The sequence below is a fragment of the Hippocampus bargibanti genome, linkage group LG04, assembly GCF_051943395.1.
Source record: "Hippocampus bargibanti isolate YZ-2025 linkage group LG04, ASM5194339v1, whole genome shotgun sequence".
NCBI classification, from domain to species: domain Eukaryota; kingdom Metazoa; phylum Chordata; class Actinopteri; order Syngnathiformes; family Syngnathidae; genus Hippocampus; species Hippocampus bargibanti.
In genome coordinates, this window is record NC_142737.1 from 22,690,001 (window position 1) to 22,714,376 (window position 24,376).

Here is a 24,376-nt window from a genome sequence, read left to right on the forward strand (position 1 = left end):
AGTACCGATTTCACAAACCGTATTTTCCAGTGTATAAGGGGCACCGATGTATAAGACGCACCCCCAATGAATGGTATATTTTCAACCTTTTTCCATATATAAGGCGCCCGCAACTTCAATGAATAAAAACAGTTTTCCAAATCTAATCTATAAATACCTAAAACTTTTCCAAATATAAGGAACACCATATTATAAGGTGCTACAGTAGAGGTTGCGGTTACGCACTGCTTCTTCTACAGGGGGATATGGAGTCAGTGGCTATTACTTCAAATATAAGGCACACCTGCATATAAGGCACAGGGTCATCTTTTTCAACTATCAACTTTGCTTACAACCTTTATGACATAAACTGCATGAGGCCGACCAGATTTTTCCTACAAATTGGTGAAAAAGCCTTCACTCCACTGCGAGACTTATAAAGGCAAATCCAATCCAAAATCCAATCCAATTACAATGAACCGTGGGAAGCTAACTGCCGCCACGACCTTGCTTATGAACAAAATGTACAAGGCAGGGTACCCTCCGTTGTTTAGCAACCCTACTGATTGACTCTGATCATCGACTCTTCCATCTTTTTTCAACTAACCATGCGGCCCATATCAAAGGTCATTTCCAGTACATATAATTTTTTGGCATGTCTTGGTCCGCTGAAAAATGGATGGTGGGTCGCAAATGGCCCCAGGGCTGTAGTTTGGACATCACTGGCTTCAAGAATCACTCCCAAAGCTCCCCTTACTGTCACATCCATTTCTCCAGAAGCCTCTGATTCCCTTTGCAATTTTACGAAAGGGTCCTCGTGTCAGCCGCGTGTCAGCACGCATATGAGCGGGCCACCATCAGCTTTAGATATGCAAAATGACAGCCAAGAGGATTTGTGACATTTTACTCATGGTGTTGATTGAGGATGTAGGTTTTCTGTTCCAGGAAAGTTGGAAGCAGCAGATTATACAATGATTAGTGGCTTTTAGATGTTTACCCTAATACACACTGTTTTCTTGGAAGGGTGGAATGATCACTTCCAATGGAAATAATAGAAACATCTATCACATGGTTGATCATTTGTTTTGTATGTCTTCCTCATAGTTTTGCGATTGTGGCTTCCTCCCACATTCCAAAGACAATAAAGACTAAACATTGTGGAAAATGGTTATTTTGCCCTGCCACTGAATGTTAATCCAGTCAATCTGCAATAGATTAACTGAACCTTGAAGATGATACATCGTCGAAAACCACAAAATTACTCCATTTACTGTTTCCATCAATTTATTGATGCTTACTTTTTCATTTGTTTTGGAGGATTTTCAGGTTTCACTTCAGGTATGTTGTTTTAGTTGCTCACAGCTCCTTTCTGTTGACAAGTAAAACACTCCAGTCCCGCTGCTGCTCAAAATGGAGTAGCACCATACAAGGAGGCAAAAACTCCTCTCTTGATAAATAAGCGGATCCACCAATCCGTCTGCTTTGGTTTGTGCAGCGGAGTTCATGATCAACCCTACACACCTCCAACACCTCTAACATTTTCAGCCTGTCTTGCCAAACATCAGCAGTCTTCATAATAATCTCACCAGTTTAAAATATCATATATCATCAATTTCACGACTATATTTGGTCAGCTGCATCCGCAATATTGTTACTGGTGATCGTTTATTTCCTGATAGTCTTTTGTATTAATAAGATACATTTGTTTTGGGCTCATTTGTATAAATTTATACAATGTGAAAAACATGTACGGTATATTTCTGTCCAGACCGACATTCATTTTTGGCCGAGAAGGCTGCATCACTTTATCCCGTTATTTTCTCATGTTCTCATCTCAACAGCCTTACCGAATCTATAGTGAAACTGTTATTAAATCCAGTTTTCTCGGCACAGTTAAATCTCAAGACCGTGAAAATATTCTGGAGGAAAGTAAGCTGCCCAGTCTCATGAAGATTAGTCTAAACTGCAGGGTTATGTGTCCTCCAAATGGATAATTGCCCAAAACGTGGACCTGAGAATACTCAATGGCGGCTAAAAACAAAACATTGGATGATTGTGTCATGAAAACAAAATGTTATGTAATGTGGAAGAAGCTGAAACGTGCAATCTAGAAAATTCACGCAAAAACATTGAAGTATTCTGCTGGGGCAAAACTCGATTTTCAATCGTTAATGTTCACTTTACTTTTATTTATTATAACTTTTGTCAGTTATTTCAGAGGACATTGTGGATATTTAGATTTCCAACTGTTTTAGTCCTGTGTAACCTCTCATTGTGCATGTGATCGAGCTTTTCGTTTCCCGAATAATCATAGTACAATTTGCTGAACATAAATATGTGCATTTAGTGTTCAGTAAAGTGCTGTGTAAATGAATGCAGTCAGTAAAGTGCTATGTCAATTAATGCAATATCATATGTAGGCCAAGGATGAATATCAAGAATATTGCCACTTTCAGTAAAGTACTGAAAGTTTTTGTCAATATCATTCTTGGATTAAGACTTTCACTTGCCAGATTGTGTGCCTGATGGAATTGATGATTAACTTTGTCCAAGGCTTAACTTGTTGCAAGACTGAACAAGTGACAGTTTTATTTGATGCATGATACCATTGTGCCACCTCACATCATCACTTGATTCTGTGGATGATTTATAAATAATAAAGAATCCTCCCTCTGACTGTAAATCTCCATTTCCCCATCAGTTCACATTCAAGTAAAATAACTTTAGGTGTATACAGCCTGCATGCCTTTCAATAGGCGCAAAAACATGCAGGCTGGGTTAATGGAACCCTCCAAATTGTCCCAAGGTGTGATTGTGTGAATGGTTGTTTGTCTATGTCGAGCTTGTGGTTGGCTGGCAACCATTTCATGGTGTATGCCCACCTATTGCCAGAAGTCAGCTGGAATAGGCTCCAGCATGCTCGCAATCCTCATTCTGATAAATCAGTTTATGGACGAATGGATGACTCAAATAAGGAAAGGCAGTTTTATGTACATTTTGCATTTCACACATATGGTCAAATTGCTTCATATAATTATATTTAAGAGCATTTACAAAAAATGGTTAACAGCACTTAAAAACAAAGTAAATCAAAAGTATCTTACTTGTTGACTTAATTCGAGTCGATGTTATTTATTTATTTATTTATTTATTTATTTATTTATTTATTTACTGTTACTGATTCTGAACTCGTCCTTTTTTCTCTATTGGACATCAGGTTATAATAATAATTATTCATATTACAGGTGTTTAAGATATGGCCATATTTATGAATGAAAGGATATATTCATCAACTTGTGGCTTTTTTTGTCTGAAAAGTCATCGCTGTAAACTGTAAAGTGTAACATGTGGTAAAATCTGTCGTGCGCAAGTTTTCATCAGTCAAAATAAAAAACTCAAAACTGAATGTGCAAACTATGAAAGTAAAAATATTTTAAAAACAGTGTCAGAAAATACATTTAGGACACATCAAGCTATCTCTGATGAAAATTTGCTCTTGACCAGTATTTTTAATAAATGTGAGCATGACATCATTATCTTGTGCTTTGATGACACACTCTGGGTGTGGTGAAATGTGTTGACCTGAAGGACACCGCAACTTCTAATGATAGTTGTATTCGTCATCTGATTCTGGCTCAAGACTTTTTTCACAGTTAACCTATGAGTCACAATGTAAAAGTCTGATACATGGCTATCTTTGGATTATTTGAATGGATCTCTGTAGATTCATACTCAGGGTTCCTTTTTAGTCTTTCCTAACATCTGGTCCATTCTATACAGTAAGTGAATGGGTTTCCCGTCGGCAGAAGTATATTCGCATGCTCCAAGTTTCTCATCTTGCATACCCTATGTTACACCCCCTCACCCCCAGTCCCCCTCTCCCCTAAAAATCATGGGTGCTATTTGACTCGGCTGCAGATAGGAAGTAGGAAGTCTGCTTTGCCTGAACTATCTCAAACGGCTCATTTAATCTTAATCTGAGGTGCACCTGGACCTTTTATGGTATTTCTATTTCACATCCTAAAAACGATTCCTGGGGTGTTAATAGACATTTCACATAGTGGAGGATGAATGTGCTACAGCTCTGCATCTGCGCTTTATGCGCTCCGTCATTATGTAAACATTCACTGCACATTCAAAGTCAAAACCAGACGCTCTGCTGTTTTTTTTAAGATCAACTCGGATCTTTCCTTATTAGGAAGCATTGATTCTTGCCCAAGAGGCGAACGGATGCAGTGTTGGATGCTGACCCTGAAAGAAGAGAGAGGCTGATATTATGATATTAGCTTATTTGGACTTCCATCAGTGAAGCCAAATTGGCCTGCAGGGAGCGGATAAAGCTTGGAATATGGAAAAGGGTTAATGTACAAACTTTCAAATCGTTTCCATGGCCAATCCATGGCCTTCATCAAAATAAACAGCAATTTTGCCATTGCCATAGCACTACAGTACTAATACTCTACTATATACTCGCACAATATATGATGGAGAAGTGTGTTTTGCAGTAGTTTGCATGTGTGTTTCATAGTTCTGACTGAGTTTGAATCTCAGGTATCAGGCCTTATATGTGAAGTAATATTGAGCCACAACAGGTTTCGCAACTACCGTCAGCAGCCACCGACTCCATTTGCTCCTATAGAAGAAGTAGTGCATAACCACTCTCTATTGTAGCACCATATTGTCATAATCTGGTTGGCGACCAACGGGGGGCGCTGTCGGCCCCGCCTGCACCTACACAGGTGCTGGTCGTCCCGATCAGATTGCCGACCAACGGGTAGCGACGTCAGCCCTGCCGGCAGCCTCGCAGGTGCTGGTCGTTATAATCACTGTCACTTCAAAGGACACCCGGCACGACCATCCGTTGTCGGTTCATTGTTTGCTGCTTGTTTGCTGCATGCATTGTGCATGTGTTTGTTTAACCTTGGCGGACTTTTACTTTTGGTCTTCTTTTGCTACTTTGTATTTTTTCCATTCAGATGATTTTGATGTTTTACATTTTGTTCCTGCTGACTTTAATTTAATACAATTTGTCAAACAACCTCCTGCTCCCTCCTACCTGCTTTTTGGGATCCGCACCCGCCATCACCACCTTGCAAACCGTGACAGAATGAACCGACCAACCATCGGATCCCGCAGGTACATCGGACCCGTCTCATTTCCACCCTGTGCCTGGCAATGCTACGTCCACATTAGCCCGAGCCTCGTCGAGTTTGAATTTCGTCACTCGACGAGCCGTAACGTCCACGTAAACGTCCGGCCGAGACCTCCTTCCAGGTGGCCGTCCAGGGTGACACTGGGTGACTGGCTGTGCACGCCCACGTCCAGCCACGCTGTCGTCGTGCATGACGAATTGAGTCTCATCCACGACGAGCCATGCAACGTCCGCGTCAACGTCAGTCCGAGACCCCACTCACCGCTGGATCCCGAGCGGCTCTGGACTGGTCTCGTTCCCGGTGCCGGGCAGTTCACGCCCACGTCGGCGTCCGGCCGAGACCTGGTCCCATACGGCCGTACGGGGTGCCATTCTGCGCCTGGAAGTGCGACGTCCACGTCGAGCCATGCGCCGTCGCGTGAACGTGCGAGAGGGATCGCACTCACGCCCACGATGATCCGTGCCGCGTCTTCGTCCTGTCATAATCTGGTTGGCGACCAACGGGGGGCGCTGTCGGCCCCGCCTGCACCTACACAGGTGCTGGTCGTCCCGATCAGATTGCCGACCAACGGGTAGCGACGTCAGCCCTGCCGGCAGCCTCGCAGGTGCTGGTCGTTATAATCACTGTCACTTCAAAGGACACCCGGCACGACCATCCGTTGTCGGTTCATTGTTTGCTGCTTGTTTGCTGCATGCATTGTGTATGTGTTTGTTTAACCTTGGCGGACTTTTACTTTTGGTCTTCTTTTGCTACTTTGTATTTTTTCCATTCAGATGATTTTGATGTTTTACATTTTGTTCCTGCTGACCTTTATTTTAATACAATTTGTCAAACAACCTCCTGCTCCCTCCTGCCTGCTTTTTGGGATCCGCACCCGCCATCACCACCTCGCAAACCGTGACACTTATAATGTGGTGTGCCATATACAGTAAAGTCTCGTTATATCGATATTTTCGGGAGTCGGAAAAAATATCGATATAACCGGACTATCGATATATCCGATCCTGCGGCATATAAATTTTCTCCTTGCGTTCATAGAAATAGTATCGTAATAAGCAGTACTATCGATATAACCAATATCGATATAACGAGACTTTACTGTATGTGGAAAACCTTTATATATTTACATATTATATTTGGAAAACTTTTCATTAATTGGAGGTGCGCTTTATAGTCCAACGCAGCTTTTCTGTGGAAAACATGGAAATACGTACACCATTCATTGGGGATGCGTCTTATACTCCGGTGCACCTCATACACCGGAAAATATGGTATATCATTATCTCAAGGGGAGCTCTGGAGCAACTCATGGCAAATTATTTTGACACATTTTACATGGCTTTCAAACAAATCTTGCTTTTGCTTAGTGTGGTTCCAGCAAGCCTTTTTTCGACATTATTTTCTGCAAACGCCAGTACATTACTCATATGGTCTTGGGCATTCAACTGCATTCTGCTTAGAGTGACGCTGCACTATGTGCGCAATACATTGTAAATTGATTGTGTGCATTGTTTTCTGTTGAACAGATAATGAGCTGCCTGTGATTGTGTTGAACCATGAATGCCCATCTGTCATCACCAAGCACATTTGTTATTGAAAAAAAAGGTAACCAAGTTCACGAAGAGACAATGAGCCTGATAGACTGACATTGTCATCCAGAAAAAAACAACAACATTAGACTCATGCATTCTGTGCTGCCCATAGCTGGTTTCACAAACTTGACCACAGTCCTGAAAGCTGCAAATTCCATCCGGAAAACTCATCAGTAAAAACTTTATCGGACAGCCCCCAGACACCCTGTTGAGTTTCCACCCACATGGGCTTTCTTATACATTTGCGTCATTTTACACTAGAACAGGCACTTGTCAATGAACTCATAATATAAACCCTGGTCTTGCCTTCCACAAAAACTCCCTTTGTTGTGCAGTGCTGACGCCAGCACCGGTGCAGTCTGAAAAAGAATGACACTTGGACCATAGCAAATGTTGTCATCACTCGGACAGGAATGGTGCCATTCAGGGGTCACACAATGTCCACTGTGGATGATTGCCTGTCTGCTTTATTCCCACCATAACATGTGATCACGTGACCAAATCTTAAAAATAAGTGTAGCAGTTGGTTAAAGTTCATGTTTTCTGTAGCTGAACCGCTTCTCCGATGCAACAAGAAACATGGGTGATGCTAACTTTCCTCTGGAATACTGGGGCGCTAGATAATGGAACATTGTTCACTCTGACTGGATGTAAAACTTGATTTATGATGACACCACAGTCAAAAAGTTAGGGGTTATAAAGGCCTGATTCTACTGTCAAAAGTTCAGTGCATCTGAAGGGAGACAAAATTGAATGCACAATGTTTCTGGGCAAATCCCTACAACAGACATCTCCCGTACATTTCAAATGACAAAGCCGACAGAACACCTCTACGCTACAGCATTGCACCATGGAGCAAAAACAGTGAACAACAGGACAGGACAGGAGATGTGAGACAATCTCTTTTCGTCAATGGATGCTCCAGCTTCATGTTTGCTTTCAACATTGAGCTTGTAGTAGACGTGCACATTCCACCATGACATCCCTGATTCACTGGTGAAAAGAATGCTTTGATCCTCTCCTCTTTCATCTAAAACTGCTTTATGTAACAAAGAGGGTACAGAAAGTGCTTGAGAAGGTATGACTCTGTCATGATGCCAAAAGAAGTGTTAAATAATTTCATGTTTTCTGGATTTTGGATGGGAGAAAGGTGCACATTTCTCCCCATCCAAAACATTAGAGTCAGTAGGTCGACCGCTAATTTTCTCTGAGAAGGTGATTACAACCACCTGGGAATGGCCAATTGCCGCTGGTTCCTGATTGGCCAGAAGCTCAGGTGAACCACCTTTAAAACCAAACTGAGGAAGTCACTTCGGGCCGGACGAAGAGGGCGAAAGGTCAGCCTGGAGAGCAGTGTTACCTGTGGTCTGCTGAAAACTGATATCCACCATGACTTCAAATAACGAAAACTCAAAATTTCCTTCCTGGATCTGGCTGAGTAATCCTGGCTGTGTCTTTGTGTGGTCATATTATTTGTTATTTAGTTTTTTGTTGTAGTTTTGACTTGACAAGATGGCGCCGCGAGAGTGGCTGCCTTTACAGCAGCTCCTGTATTTTGTTTTTCTACTTCTTTCCCTCCTTTCCTCTTCCTTTCATCAGTTTTCTGCTGTGAAATATACATTTCTCCACTGCAAGATGACTAAGGCTTTCTTGTTACACATCCAGTTATGAATATGTTTCAAATAGTTCTGTAGAGGAAAGCATACATGTTTGCAATCGATTAAAGAATTTATTCCGTGCCATTTTGAGGCAACATTGGGGGGGAATGTATCACCCAAAAAGAGGCAGAAAAAGCTCCTGTGAGGAATTAATCAGCCCGTTTCCACAGGCTGATAAATTCCTTCCATGGAGCTTGGTCACCCTCTTCTGGTGGCTTTTTGGTGCAACACGAGGTTTTCAGACCAAACAAGTACAGCAAAATACATTGACATGATGGAAGGACTGCTACAATGTGTCTTTTTTACGGTCAGGGGTGTTCATTGTCAACTGTGTGTTGTACGAAATAAAGCAAAACACAAATAAAAGACTCATCTGATGATAACATCTATTTTTAATTCTGGAATGTATGCTTTGTCATATATATTGGACATTTTTTTGTGTGTTTATCTGCAGTTACTTTGGGAGAGACTCTACCGGACAAGAACGAACAAGTGAGCACATGCAGTCGCAGGTAAAAGGTGTCTTTATTGTAAAACTTGTTGATGTTCAAGATATTTAAGGCATGACACTAATGAAGTCTCTAAAGATTTCACTACTGTATTGTTTTTATTAAAAAAAACATTGTCAATCAAGCTCTTTCATAATTCCTGAAGAACATTAGAATAATAAAACAAGAACAACAAAAAACAGGTCCCTTCATTCGTCAAATGACGTGCTATGTTCATGATAAAGCAGTGGCAGGCCGTACATGTCACTCCTAGGCCTTCAGTAGTGCTACGTCTGAATCAATCCGCAGCTGCCACTGTGGTGTGATTTACTACACATACTGTCCTGTACTAGAGGGTACAGTTAATCAGGAAATAACTTGTGAAGAAAGAAATACTGTCATTAAATTGTTTTTACCATCAATGGGTGGATTCATGATATGGGGTCAGAAGTCGTGAAGGATGATGAAGCATCATTAATAACCTCGTAATATTGCAATATTATTTGCTATTTTTGCTGGTCTGACCTTTCTTAATAATGTCCAACTTTTCTTGAAAAGTCCCTCTTGAAAATGGCATCAACAGTAATTCTCCAACCAAATCCATTTCTTCTCCTACTTCAGGCATTGTGGGTTGACACAATCGCTATTAAATCAACACAATATATTTGCTTATGCAGCTTGCTACCGATAAAGTGTGCTCGCTCTGGTCTGTATGATCTTATCACCAGCGCCTGGTGATACTATGATTAGCCAGTCATGTGACTAGCCCATCATAGTTCGCAAAAACTCGAAATCTGATTGGTTAAAGTAACAGTTTGATCGACACATTTGATGCTCCAGGGACTGCAGAACTGATTATGAAGGCGTACAGGTGGATTTCTGACTCTGGTAACAAATGATGGCTGAAATGTGATTGGTTAAATGCTTAAATGCGAAAACACACATCTGAAAGCAGCACAACATGGGAAAAGCAATGAAAGGAAGCTGAAAGACAATTTTGAATTCATGGACGAAATATAATTAACATCAGTCTGTGATTCAGATATTTTTAGTCCAGCAGAGAAGGCTTTGCATGCCTTGACAGTCCGCCACTATGATAAAGGTAATAATAAAAACACAAAATGTGATTCAGTACACTTGTCAACCACTTCAAACGATGAATGTGACCACCATTACCTTAATCACATTTTTATTAGAATTGTTGAATTGCATATTATCGCATTCTGCCAAATGTTATAGTGTTACAATGAAGCTGTGGAGCTTTGTCATTACCCCCAGGAACCTCACACCATGTGTGTGTTATTGCAGCAAAATGCCCGATTCCAAAGTTCCAATTATAGAATCAAACTGACCATTATTAGGCCGCAGTAAAAAGATCACCATGGTGACTGTAAAATGACAGCTTGTTGGACCGAGTATGACATCAGTCACCCCTTCTCAACGCCTCGTGCCAAGTTCTGCCCCTTGGCCTCGGAATGAGAGGCGGACTGTTGAATAGGGAGTTAATAGGCTCATAATGGTCCTCTCCTGTTTCTGTGCCCCCGCTCTGCACCTTCAATGAATTCTTTCTGCACTTGTCTTAGAATGAGATGATGAAGTGGGTTGAATGCCACCGCTCACTCGTCCTGCTTTAAATAAACGAGGGGACTTATAACCCAATGCTGTTCCATTATCGAATAGGGAAAATTTCGACCTCTTGTTTTTTGTTTTTTTTTTTAACCCAAAGCTAACAGGAGGACATGGTGCAAGCAAAGTTCATCTATTGTTTTTCTCAATGAATGAATGAATTCATTCATGCACTCACTCATCCATCAATTCATTCATTCATTCATTCATTCATTCATTCATTCATTCATTCATTCATTCATTCATCTTCCAAATCGCTTATTCCTTGTAGTTCTCATTCCCATTTTTCCCTAATAATGCAGCTTGTTGAAGGTGCTGGCTGTCCAAATGGCTTCTCCAGGGATCCTGGTGGTCATTCTGCTCAGCACATCATAACATGTCCAGACCTAACCAAAGAGGTGGTCATCTCCCCTGGATTGCCAACTCCTCCCCTCAGCCCCATCCGATCGGCCAGATTTCCATCTGGAGAGTTCAGGGTATGACAGGAAAGCTGTCTTCTCTCAGGACAAGTACCCCTCTATGTGGACACATTTTGTATTACAGTTTTTATTGGTGGCTTGAAGTGCTTTTTGTACCAGACTCCTAAATGTCAACTTCCTCTTAATCCCATCACGATCATCTCACAACTAAAATGTAACTAAAATATATTTTGCGGATCACCCCAGATATGTTTTACAAGTCAACTTTGACTGCAATAAGTTTGCACCTGCCAACTAATAAAAAATGCTGATGTGATCTTCTCTTCTCTTCTCTTCTCTTCTCTTCTCTTCTCTTCTCTTCTCTTCTCTTCTCTTCTCTTCTCTTCTCTTCTCTTCTCTTCTCTTCTCTTCTCTTCTCTTCTCTTCCATTTAAATCCCATGTTTGAGTTTGTATTTCAATTGATATTGATGGTGTTATGGGATGAACCAAAATCAGTGAGTTTTTGTCTTTCTCAAGGCATCTGATGTCAATGGAAGTGGCCCAACTTCTCCCAGTTTTGGATCCTATTATGGCCCCACACATGGTAAAATTCATTCTTATTTTTCTGTTTGTGTGTATTTTTCTCGTATGGAAATACTATTTTACATTTGACAAAATAAACAAGATAAGCTGACATCATTGATAAAAGTTTTAACCAAGTAAATAATTAATTGGCAATTTTCACCCAGGGGGGGTGACCAACGGGGTTAAGCCTCCTTCCTCAGGTGAGGAAAGACTCATCAAATTCTCAGGAATCGGCCCAGTGGATGAAACGGGGATGCCCATTGCCTCCAGATCCGTGAGAATATAAAAACATTTAAAAATGCATCTATCTTTTTATTTTCTTCAGTTTGCTCACAATCTGTCTCTTGAGTAGCTCAAATATATTTTGACCCGCCCTTCCTTTGTTCTTTTTCTTCCACCAGAGTGTAAACAAGCCCAGAGACTGGTACAAGAGCATGTTCAAACAAATACATAAGAAGCCAGAAGGTATGATTGCTCTTTCTCCCTCTCTTCATGCACTCGCCCCACAGAACAGGGACCAACAATACAAATCACGGTGACACATTTGATACTCAAATAATCAAATTCATAATTATTTCCTTCCGCATTTCTGGCACCATCAAAAATAAATCCATCGATTATGTGACCCGCTGGTCGTCATGAGGGCATGCTGGGGCCTATCCCGGCCTTCTACAAGCAGTCAGCTTGCTGTGCACTTTACTGATTGTCAGCCAATCTTTAGTGCCATTAACAAAATAATCACGAAAGAAGTTCTGCTCCTAACATAAGCCACAATGGTGTCTTTGTCATGATTTTAGATTGGAACCGATGATGCCTAATCTTTATTTTTTTTAACAGAGTGTGAGCAGGAGGAATCCGAAAAATGGTCGGCGAGATGTAAGTGTTTCCTTCTTCTTCTAGGGATGGTCATGTGATTGATTTCTTTCCCTAGCATTGGGAAAAATTATACATCAGGGGTGTCAAACTGGTTTTTTTGCCACGGGCCACATTGTAGTTACGGTTTCCTCTCGAGGGCCGTTATGAATTTGGGGAAACCATTAGTATGTTTTATCTCCTCCACATATTACATCCGGAACGCACAAAAAAGTAATGAATAACTAGTTTTCAAAACTGAAGTCAAGAATAATGACTGTTATTTGGTTTACATATGACAATTTGAAATATGACTTCAGACTTTAGCAAGCATCATGGCACTTGACATGCTTGCTTTCACGGGCTGAATAAAATGATTTGGTGTGCCAGATTTGGTCCCTGGGCCTTGCCTCATTTTAACTTCTCAAAAATATTTCAAACACTTTTTGAAAAGTTCCCTAAACACTTGGAACTTGTCTTTCAATCTGAGATGTGTGGATGTTGCTCAACTTCACTTTGCCAATTTTATGTTGCAAGCTAGTTGAAGCGACCAACGTCTCAGCAGCTATGCTGGATACGTCACGCCAAGTCATGCAATTCACTGAAAAAATTCCAAAGGTTTTTTTTTAACACAATCCCTAATTCTGCAATTAATTAAATCAGCATCAAGCCCATTTATAGTTTCTAAATACAATTATTGTAACATTTTTCTTTCAATCGTGTCATACATTTTTTAAACAACACTTACATATATCCACAGGCCTGCAAGCCCCTGCGAGCACAGAGGAAGAAGACAATAAATATCTCTTCATGCTATCACCACATGGAGCCTTACCTGACTGGTGAGCTGATTCCCACTGATGCTCACAAACAGCTGAGTATATATCCTTGTATGCACAAGAGAGCACCGAGTGCACACATAATCATTGCCAATTCTAAGCCTATCTGCATATTGTAACTGAATCCAGGGGCCCAACACTGCGGGCGGACCTCCTTGAAGCAGGCCAATTCTTAGACTTTAATGAAAATAAATACATAAATAAATGCACAATGTTAAGGCACAACTTAACCTCAGTTGAGCCAATACATTTACAAGCTATTTTTTAACATGTATCCGTGGGATTCGAAATGTGGCCGCTTTCTTGGAATTCACTCTAACCAGCATCATATTAAAGAATGTCAACAAACATGTCAGGACTCGGCAGTGGTTTGGCTTGCAAATTGGGATTTGTTATTGCAGCACTTAGAATAAAGCAATGATTAAATCGCTTCCCGAGGTTGTTGTATGTTTGCACATCTACTTGGGTGTCATATTTCAGGAGTGAAGATGTCAAGGAGCTGTCGGTTACAGGGAAGCAGAAACCTCAACCCAAGAGCATATTTGACTTTGAGCCTCAAAAAGATGTTTCTTTGATAAACCTCGGCCAGGTACAAAGTCTCACATGTTCAAAAAATGTTTCTGTGACCGCTTTACCACCTTGAATATTTCTGCCACATTCTGTCATGGATTGGTACTTTTTTGGCATCTTGTCACAACAAGCTAATGAGTAACTTGTGCTGATCTGACAGCTCCTTTCAGAAGCTGTTGTTTACGTCCATATTCATGAACTTCGCATTTCCACTCGGGTTTAGATTTAGTCTTCTTCCAGATACGTTTTTCCTCTTTAAAGAAAACAATGCTCCGGATGTCGTGCAAGTAGAACCCTGTATATGCAAGAATAACAAGAATCTCCTGAGACAAACTGCACAGACACTGTCGAAGGCTTCACAGCGACTTTATGATCTGTGAAAGGAATGAAGATGAAAGGAAGGCTTTGGCACATTTTAAGAAAGAAGTTTCTGCTTCCTGCCAGCAGAGATTTATCGTAACACATATCAGAATTGGAAACAGAAGGAAAATTGACGTTCTTGTTGAATTAAACTGCACCAAGTTTGCAAGTGAGATTCAGTTATTTTCGCTTGTTCAGTGAAAATGAATAACACTTTGATGAATCACAACATAAGCCTCATTTAACAGCACAAAATTTGCCTTTACCTCTTTTATACTCAGTACGAAGCGCTTTTTGTTGTGAGAAAACTTTTTTACATAAAGTTTGTATGATTAAACAATATACAGTATATTTTAAATAATGGGCTAAGATAGGCTCCAACTCACAGGTGAGAGTCGTGAGGACAGACGGATTTGTGGATAATAGTTATATAACAGTACTCATGTTCTTGTTTAAAAGCAAATAAATGGTATTTCATGTTAAGTTAGGATAGATAATATAAAAATTGAGAATTACATAGTCAGATTGTGATGATGCAGTAAACAAACATTTAAATGACTGTAATTCACATTTAATCATGGATAAAAAAGAACATTTGAATAATAATAATAATAATAATAATAATAATAATAATAATAATAATAATAATAATAATAATAATACATTTCATTTATTAGCGCCTTTCAAAACTCTCAAGTTCACTTTACAGTCACAGGATACGTTTTTCTGTGGGTGAGCAGCGGCAACCACACGCGCCAGCGTTCACTCAACCCGGAAGTAGCTCAAATAGAATAGTACCGCCCATTTATTCACTCATTCATTTTCAACCTGGTAGACATTATGTATTTCAAAACAGTCTCATCGCTAAAAAAACATTAAAATAAAAGAAATGTAGCTGTTCACCAGTGAACATAGTAACTTGTGTACATATAAGAATACAAGTGGCTCTATTTCCTTCCCCATGATGCAAGTAACTGAAATTATCAGCCATCTGCTTGACTGTAAGAAATGTTTAACAACAAATGCACCTTCCAAAAATATCTATATTTTCTTTATGCATTGCTTTGCTATTTGTTAAAAATGAAACTCATATTTGTCTTGAATTATGGAATCCCTACATAAAGCATTGGCTCAATTTGTGTGAGATTCATACATGATTTCATGATCAACAAGCATTTTCAAGATTTTTTTTTTCCTGACTAAAGAGTTGCCGATCGCCAAACAACCGGGTTGAGAAGTCAAAGTCTCCTTCAGTTGAGGTGAGCGATCTCACAGTTTAATATTCCAAAAACAATTCTACAATGCCAACTGTGACATCATTACATGGGCTCAGGCCAGTCTGGTTTCTGAGCTGAGTCGCTTTGAGGCCGAGTTGGACTCGGATATCATGGGCCTGGAAATGAGACTATCCCAGAAGAAACAGCAGCGTCGAGGCTGGGGTGAGGTACTGAGCACCCACCCCCCTGCCCCCTGCCTTGACCGTCTCAGCTGAAGCAGCCCATCCCTCCCATCCCTCCCATCTCGACTGCGTCAGCCTCACCGCTTGCTACTGTTAGCTGTGTTTCTTGTGCGTCCTGACCTGGATGACAGCTAAAGAATCACCTCCATGCCTTGCACGTTGACACACCTGTCTAATCATCTGCCTGCAGCACCCCCTCCACTTCATTTTCCCACCTCAGCCAAGTTAAATATGCCTGCCCACATTCACCGTCCTACAAAGATTCTTTGGAAATGATCCTGCCTATGTGCTGATGATGTCTTGCCCTTCCTGTTTCTGAATGTTTTTGAAATTGTGAGTGGACTTGGTGAGCCAAGAAGCGTAGGCCCCACTTGATTACTCACTCCCCCTGGGAGTGGCCACCACCACCGTGTTGCCTGCTGCATGTGTTGTTCAAAGAATTCCTCCAAGTTGGGAGACGGAAGAAGCCAAAGGGGGCAAACTTTGAAAAGTGTATTCTGCTTCCAGGGAACCAGGGATCCAGTGACTGCTGCAAGAGCTGGAAACACAAACTGCAGGTCTGTAAGCATTTGAAAAAAATCTTCTCAAATGTTTACTTTGAAATTGTTACAATCTAATTCATTTACTTTGCCATTCTGTTTTGTTTGCTTCAGGAATTAATAATTAGCTTACAATTGAAGTTCTACATGTAGCCTGTGGATTCATTCTTAATTATGCTGAGTCAACCTGCAATGTAATCGAATTCCAGAGTACAGTAATGCAAAGTCCAGGATCAATAAACACATAACACAACAATAAACCACTTCACTTTGAGCGTTTTTTTCTTCCTGCCTGACTTGTCATGACAGTGATTACACTTCAAGTCCCCACCACAGATTTCAGTATTGTGCATTTACCCCTTCAGACAACATTCCGCAATTCTAACCGTGCGTGTAATGCATTCTTGGAAGACTCTCGCTGTTATTTGCTCAGTTGGTTTTACTGGGATTGGCCTTTTAAGACTTTTGGCTCAGTGGCATTATTTCAAGAATCTGTTGCTGAGGATCTGTGGAATTACAAGACAAAGTGACAAAATGTAGCCTGCTTTTTAGGCATCTTGTCACACTGACATGTTTTACTTGCTGCTAACACGAAGCACGTGATATAATTTGTTTGCGGGGTAATTCAGAACTATTTATACCTTCATGCAAATAGGTTTCTAAGTACTTAGAGATGATTGAATGAAGTTGATTCATCTCAATTAAATAAACGTGGAAGAAAGTCAATAAGCAAGAAAGTGTGTTTCTTTTATTCTTCCAATTCATTATAGTTTATAAAGCGGCAGGGGTTTCAAAAGTACTCACACTCATTACTTTTTGAATAAAAGTGTAAACAAGACTTAAATGAAACAGACTGAAATGTGAGATAGTACAAAGAAGTAGTATTTTTTTTTTTGTTATTGTCAGATTGAGGTTGACCCTGTGGTCCAGTGGTTAGCGCGTCAACCTCAGAGTGCAGAAGTCATAGGCTTGAGTTTCTGCCTCCTTGTGTGCTGCTTATATGTTCTTCCCGAGCCAGCGTGGGTTTTCTCTGGGTACTACGCTTCCAAAAACACGCATGGCAGGCTGATTGAACATTCTAACATTGTACTTAGGTGTGAGTGTGATGGTTGTACTCTGCAATTGGCTGGCAACCGGTTAGGGGTTTCCCCTGCCTACTGCTCGAAGGTGGCTGGGATAGGCTGCAGCATCCCCTGCGACCTTTGTCAGGATAAAACGGAATGAAAGATGGATGGATTGGTGGATGGATGGATGGATAGTCAGATTGACTGTAAAAAATACACAATAAGCCTTTTGATTAATTAGTATGTCAACACAAAGACATTCTCTGCACATACAACTGTGTCATTTTTTAATTAACCTGCTAGCATGGAGAAAAAAAAATGACAACACAGTACCAACACACTATCAGCTTTGCTCATTGTCGAACCACAAAAAGGCGTTTATGGTAACAACTGACAAATATACACCCCAACTGTATTTGTGTTTATTTTGTTTTAGATTAGAGTGTGAATTTTTTAATATGTGTAGGATGCGATTTTTCGACTGAAATCAAAGATTTAACAAAATAATTCCTGGAGCTGACAGCATCAAATAATTAGTGAACTATAAATCAGGCCATTTGGAGAAAGGAATAATATTATTCCAAAAAATAAATATCAAAGTCATGAACAGATAACCTGAATGTGCACTGAAGTTATATTCAATTCTTTTCAGCCAGTCAACTGAACCTAAGCAGCCCATCCATCACTCTGTTGGCCCCTCATCGGTCTTTGCTCCTAAATTTGGTAAACACATTTCTTTCATGTACGTGATTCTCAAAAAACGTTTCAATGGTTAATCAGATGTTAATGCAAATCCTATTTGCAACTTGTTTTTATTTTTTAATCCACATCCCTTGCTTAAAGTACTGCTTCACACCACAAGACTGTACACTCTCAATGTGCTTTCTTGTGACTCACAAGAATCGGCCAGTAATTTAATATGTGGCCACGTGTTTGTATTGCATTGCGTCGACTGTCTGCTGCTGCGGGTAATCAATTCACGGTGGTTTTGTAAAAAAAAAAAAAGCTTAACTGAACATTGTATGGGTGTGGAGGGAGGAAACCTTGGAAAAATGGAAATGAAACCTAAAATACATCTTGGCGATTAGCTTCATCCTTTTTGTTGCCCTTTTTTAGTTTTATCAGATCATCGTAATTATTTATGTTCAGTATTGTTGATGTTTTGATGATAGAGAAATACAGAGAAGGACAGAGAAGGTCAGAAGGAATTGCATTGTGTCTTTGTAGATCTGGAGAAAGCGTATGACAGGGTGCCCAGAGAAGAGCTGTGGCATTGCCCGAGGAAGTCTGGAGTGACGGAAAAGTATGTCAGAGCGGTGCAAGACATGTATCATGACTGTAAGACAGTTGTGAGGTGTGCTGTCGGTATGACTGAGGAATTCAAGGTGGAGGTGGGACTCCACCAGGGGATGGACAGGCTGACAGACGACGTTAGACAAGAATCTCCTTGGACCATGATGTTTGCAGATGACATTGTGATCTGTAGCGAGAACGGGGAACAGGTGGCGGAGAAACTAGAGATGTGAAGATATGCCCTGGAAAGGAGAGGAATGAAGATCAGTTACAGCAAGACGGAATATATGTGTGTGAATGAGAGGGATCCAAGTGCAAGAGTGATGCTACAGGGAGAAGAGATAAAGAAGGTGGAGGATTTTAAAAACTTGGGGTCAACTGTCCAAAGCAATGGAGAGTGTGGAAAAGAGGTGAAGAAGCGTGTCCAGGCAGGCTGGAGCGGCTGGAGAAAAATGTCAGGTGTTATGTGTGATAGAAGGGTTTCAGCTAGGATGAAAGGAAAAGTGTATAAAACCGTGGTGAGACCAGCCATGATGTTTGGACTGGAGACAGTGCCACTGAAGAAAAGAAAGGAAGCAGAGCTGTAGGTAGCAGAGCTGAAGATGTTGACGTTTTCTTTGGGAGTGACCAGGTTGGATAGGATCAGGAATGAGTACATTAGAGGGACAACTCATATTAGAGGCTTTGGAGAGAAAGTCAGAAAGGCCAGACTGAGATGGTTTGGACATGTCCAGAGGAGAGAGAGTGACTATATCGGGAGAAGGATGCTGAGTCTTGAACTGCCAGGCAGGAGACCGAGAGGAAGACCGAAGAGGAGGTTTATGGATGTGGTCAAAGAGGACATGAAGGTAGCTGGTGTGCGAGAAGAGGATGCACAAAACCGGGATAGATGGAGGACATTGATTCGCTGTGGCGACCCCTGAGGGGAAAAACCGAAAGGAAAAGAAGAATTGTTGATGTTTTGAAGATCCCACTGGCTCTTTTATAAGAGTACTAGAAACGGAGGACTTTTTATATAGGCTCCGCTAATCCATCTGTATGATCACTTTGCTTGTTAGATCGCCTTTCTGTTACCAATGACACCATGGAGCGCTCGCCGACGAAAGAAGAAAAGAAGGTAGATCCTGGTGAAAGCATCATCAATTGTGACTGCTTCAACTTTTGTCATTGTGTTTTCATTTAAATATTTCATTGTTTTTTTTACTCTCAGATGAAAGCGGCTCGAGCCAAATTCAATTTCCAGGCCCAATCGCCAAAGTGAGTTCCTACATTAATCGAATTTAAAAAAAAGAAAATGATTACATTAACAACAAAGTAAGGTATTCGTTTTATAGGTCTGTTGTTTTCAGCAGATGTCATACTGGTGTTGTAACCTACCAACCTTCACCTTGAATTCATTTCTCACACAGGGAGCTCACACTGCATCGGGGTGACATTGTTTACATCCACAGGCAAATAGACGCCAACTGGTTTGAAGGAGAGCATCACGGTCGGGCTGGCATTTTCCCCACCACATATGTCGAGGTAAAAAGAATTCCATTGTGACTCTGAGGTCATAAAGTCTTTCGGATTGTGTTTTAACGTAGTTGAGCGGGGTTTTTGACGTTTCCCATCAGATTCTTCCTCCATCTGAGAAGCCAACGCCTTTGAAGCCTCCCAGTGTGCAAGTGCTGGACTATGGTGAAGCAGTAGCACTGTACAATTTCAACGCTGACCTTGCAGTTGAGCTTCCCTTTCGAAAAGTGATTACTGTATTCATACATTGACCATGTCACAGTGTTTAATCTAGTATTAGACAAGATCACGAGTTTGTTTGACAAATTCTAAATGACAAAATCAACAGCACTTTGGCTAGACTTGCGCTTCATTCATTGAAAGTTTACAACAATGGCTTCTAACATTTCTACGTCAATGAATAGCTGCATTCAAGCACTCATCAAACTACGTGTAGAAAATATGCAGAAAAAGTTATTTTTCCTCTCAAATATTGTGTTGTCTCTGCAATACTTTTTTCCTGTTCTACTTTCTTCCCCTCAATTTTTCTACTGTAAATTTGGAATGTTTCCATTGTGAGACAAATATCTATATTTTTAATTCTTATTATTTTGTGGTATGAAATTTAATTGTGAAGTTTGGAAGTATTAACTTTTCTGTTAGGGTCATTATTAATGAAGCAGGAATCAAATGTAAAAACAAAAATATTCTTTAATTTTCGGTTCAGCACAAAATGTAACTGCCTACCCCGAGGGGCAGGCAGAGGGAAAAAGCCAAGATAGGAGAGAGAAAAAAGCGGGAGGGGCTGATTTGGCAGAGCTTTTATAAAGATGGACAGGATGTGACGTCATGACAGGAAGTCTGAGAAAATAAGATGATGTGTAACGAAATAGAAAAGATGTTTAAAATGTGTTCGTATAGCGAATTGCCCTAACATATCCTCTCCTCTCGATGCATTCTGTACCTTAGGGGGAAGTAATAAGTATAACAAGATGTGTTGATGACCAGTGGCTGGAGGGGAGGATCTCCGGGACAAGCCGGAGTGGCATCTTCCCTGCCAGCTATGTTCAGGTCAACAAAATGCCCCGCACAAAATACTCCACAGACGACTACTCAACAAGCCCCATGTCTCCTACGTCGCCTGGGCCCCAGAGTCCAGGACGTCCGCTCTACTCACCTTGTCTGCAGTCACCATTGTCCCCTTTCAGCCCCAAACGAGAGCACTGCCCGCAGTATCCACCTTCACCTCTGTGTTATGGTGCAGCAGCACAGTCGCACTCGCACGTTCAGACATCGCTATCACAAGCATCTGCCAACCTTTGGCCTCACAATTCCTCCAAACCTGCTTCACCTGCCAACCACAACACTCACAGCGCTGCATCACCGTCTCCCTCTCCGGCAGAATCTACACATAGAACAGTGAATGCTCATGGACACAATGATTTCTCACAGGTCCGCCCTCCCTGCCTACTGTAGAAACTCTTTCTATGCCCACATGTGCTAAGATGTGCTTTCCTTTACTTTTGCGTACCTGACAGAAGATACAATTTTCTTTTAGGGTACTCTCTCCAATCCCAGGGCCAACACATCTTCACCTGGACAAGTGCCAAGCACTACTGGCTCTACAGTCGTGCAACATAAACTGTAATACAATACACGACCTAATTTCACCAAATTACAACAATGCAGTATCATAATGTTATCGAATTTGTGATTTCATGTCCATTCAGATATAAGGCTATCTACAACTACAAACCACAAAATGTAGATGAATTAGAACTCAAGGAAGGAGACGTTGTACAAGTCATGGAGAAATGTGACGATGGTTGGTTTGTTGGTGAGTAATTGACATCGAGCTTCTGATATAATACTGTACCCAAAAGCAAACATCTTCAGAATGCAGTCGAAAAAATGACGCGTCAGTGCTGCTATATAGAGGACAAAATGAAACTTTGCCGAATTGACCTCAGTCATTATGTGCCAATGAGTCATGGAGTTACTTTTTTTGTGATATAACGCTTATTCTTCATATCTCTGCTGCAGGTACGTCAGACAGGACTCACGGTTTTGGGACTTTCCCCGGGAATTATGTGACACCAGTTTGACTCTTGTTTGAGCACATTTGCGTGGGTTCACCTTCCAAGAGCTGATCATCACCTGATCATCACCTACCTTCAGACGGACATGCATGTTCACCTCTTTTCCATGACCAGAGAAAAGAAGCCATCACCTCCCTGCATGAGTGTGTTTCACCGGCTGTTTATACTTGCATATCAACCCAATTTAAGATGCTGAAGACATGGAAAGAACAAATGATTTCGCCCCACAATTATTTGCAGCCACAGCAAATGTATTTTTCTTTCCATAACTAGGACTGGTTATTTTAATGTCCTGCATTCAGCCACCACTATGCCACCACAAACCACTGAAATAATTTTCTATGAATATTTTGCGGCATCCATGACTAATATTTTCAAACATTTTCTGTCTCGGACTATTTTTCAGATCTTTGAAGAAGGTTGAAGAAGCAACATGACTCTCTTTAGAAATATTCCCATAAATTAGAAAGGGACAACTTGTGCCACTTGGTTCTCAAAGCTTTTCAGAAAAGAAACATTAAATTTCTTAATACATGCATTAATTTCTTCCAATTGACTGGAAATGTCTTGTTTTTATTTCATTTTTAGAATAAAAACAAACAACACGACTTTTTAGTCATTAGGAAGAAGTCTATCGAGTTTAACAGACAGTTTTAAAGTTGTCTGTCTAGCCACTAAAAATTGAAACCGCAAATTATTTGCATGTTGTTAGCCGTTCCTTCATGTTTTTCCTGCTTTGAACAACAATATAAAAGCATCCTTTGTGGTGGTGGCACAATTATGGCTAAGCCTCACAGACTTTTTAAAGAAAGTTTATGACATTGTCACTGTAAAAAATAATCAAGTAACCTGAAGATCAATGTACAGGGTGTACGCTTTTATAAAAATTGCAAAGTGTAATACAGTGAGACCTCAACTTACGAACACCTTATGTTACGAACTTTTCATCTTACGAACGTCAAATTTATGAAAATTAAAACTTATAATCAATGTTCCCTCTAATTTTTCATGTGTCTGAGCAGACACGCAAGCTCCCTGAGCACACTGAGGACCACCGTGAGCAACATCAGATGTGTACTAGTGATGTGTCGTTCGCGAGCGAGCCGGTTCTTAGAGCCGGTTCTCTGAAATGAACAAAGAGAGCCGGTTCCTAACTGAGGAGTCATTTGGGAGCCAAAAGAACCGGATCTTTTAAAGTGAGCCGAGCCAAAAGAACCGGCTCTCTGAAAAGAGCCGGAATTCCCATAACTAATGAGTACGGTGTGGCTACACAACAGTTTCACGCCAGAATCACGGCGCATATGGGCAGGGCACATTCGCACCGTTCTGATCCAATTGGCTGCGTCACGTACGTAAATTGTTCTGCATTGTTGGCTGGACACCTGTCACTCATTGAGTTACATTGCAAAATGTGCGCTGCATGGATGTTCTTGTGCGCTGAGTATGTGCAAGTTGTGCGTGGTTGCGCACGCGCGCAGCTTAGAGGGAACATTGCTTAAAATAAGCACTATTTTCATATTACACACCCACCACGGCTGGTCCATCAAGCACACGACTTTCAGATCTGGCGGAGTGATCTGCGGCGGAAGCACATGACCGAACAGCGCTCCAGCCGGCGCCACTTTCCACACCCCCTCTCATTGAATGCACACGTCGATCGCCTACTTGGAGCTTTTTGCTGATAATTTTACTATGATGGGACCGAAAAAAAACCACCACAGGCTCGTGTTCAGCCCAAGAAGACACAAAGTCGCTGAGAAGAAGGAGATAATTGAAAAACACGAACTAGGTGTGCGTTTGTGTTATTTAGTGCCCGAGCACGGCTATGCTAAGTCAACCATTGCTACCATTCTCCGGAACAGAAAAGCCATCAAAGGTGCGTCTGTTGCAAAAGGTGTTTCCGTGCTCTCAAAGCGATGGTCTCGGGCAATCGAAGAAGTTGAAAAACTTCTGTTAATTTGGATTAACGAAAAGCAGCGATCCGGCGACAGCGTGAGTAAAGCTATTTTATGCGAGAAAGCACAGCTAATTCACGCCGCTATCGCCATGCTCCAACCTGGAAGTTCTGCGCTTATTGAGGATTTTAAAGCCAGTAACAGAACATCTGAGGAGGAGATGGCTGCAGCATCAAGTGAGCTCATACAGGCAATGTTGGCAAAGTGGAATGATGTGCAGGCTTTTACGGAACAGTTCCATTCAGAAAAGACTGGCTATGACAATCATCAACATGATGAACAATAATGTGATGCCTCAGCTTCGTAAGACCTTACAAGTCAGAAAGCAACAGGTGTCAATTAAGAGGTTTTTAATCAGCAAAAAATGATGAG

General features: G+C 41.1%; 1 protein-coding gene across 9 annotated transcripts in view; it reads left to right on the forward strand.

Annotated features, from left to right (window-relative positions):
• Nucleotides 1–23,041, forward strand: part of sorbs3 (sorbin and SH3 domain containing 3) — a 26,673-nt gene extending 3,632 nt beyond the window's left edge. For 2 of the 9 annotated variants that reach the window (XM_088994749.1, XM_088994747.1), the window contains exons 2-22: nucleotides 6,659–6,737; nucleotides 8,837–8,894; nucleotides 10,799–10,972; nucleotides 11,433–11,499; nucleotides 11,645–11,754; nucleotides 11,882–11,945; nucleotides 12,318–12,356; nucleotides 13,093–13,174; nucleotides 13,652–13,760; nucleotides 15,307–15,360; nucleotides 15,435–15,545; nucleotides 16,068–16,117; nucleotides 17,816–17,886; nucleotides 19,515–19,585; nucleotides 19,667–19,713; nucleotides 19,866–19,980; nucleotides 20,073–20,198; nucleotides 20,920–21,402; nucleotides 21,509–21,594; nucleotides 21,681–21,787; nucleotides 21,994–23,041. In XM_088994749.1, the coding sequence (XP_088850875.1) occupies nucleotides 8,883–8,894; nucleotides 10,799–10,972; nucleotides 11,433–11,499; nucleotides 11,645–11,754; nucleotides 11,882–11,945; nucleotides 12,318–12,356; nucleotides 13,093–13,174; nucleotides 13,652–13,760; nucleotides 15,307–15,360; nucleotides 15,435–15,545; nucleotides 16,068–16,117; nucleotides 17,816–17,886; nucleotides 19,515–19,585; nucleotides 19,667–19,713; nucleotides 19,866–19,980; nucleotides 20,073–20,198; nucleotides 20,920–21,402; nucleotides 21,509–21,594; nucleotides 21,681–21,787; nucleotides 21,994–22,055 (2,040 nt within the window). In that variant the 5' untranslated portion in view covers nucleotides 6,659–6,737; nucleotides 8,837–8,882 and the 3' untranslated portion in view covers nucleotides 22,056–23,041. The remainder of the gene's footprint in view (nucleotides 1–6,658; nucleotides 6,738–8,836; nucleotides 8,895–10,798; nucleotides 10,973–11,432; nucleotides 11,500–11,644; nucleotides 11,755–11,881; nucleotides 11,946–12,317; nucleotides 12,357–13,092; nucleotides 13,175–13,651; nucleotides 13,761–15,306; nucleotides 15,361–15,434; nucleotides 15,546–16,067; nucleotides 16,118–17,815; nucleotides 17,887–19,514; nucleotides 19,586–19,666; nucleotides 19,714–19,865; nucleotides 19,981–20,072; nucleotides 20,199–20,919; nucleotides 21,403–21,508; nucleotides 21,595–21,680; nucleotides 21,788–21,993) is intronic. The other 7 variants (XM_088994748.1, XM_088994750.1, XM_088994756.1 and 4 more) reach the window with 6 other exon arrangements.
• Nucleotides 23,042–24,376: the final 1,335 nt, after the last annotated feature.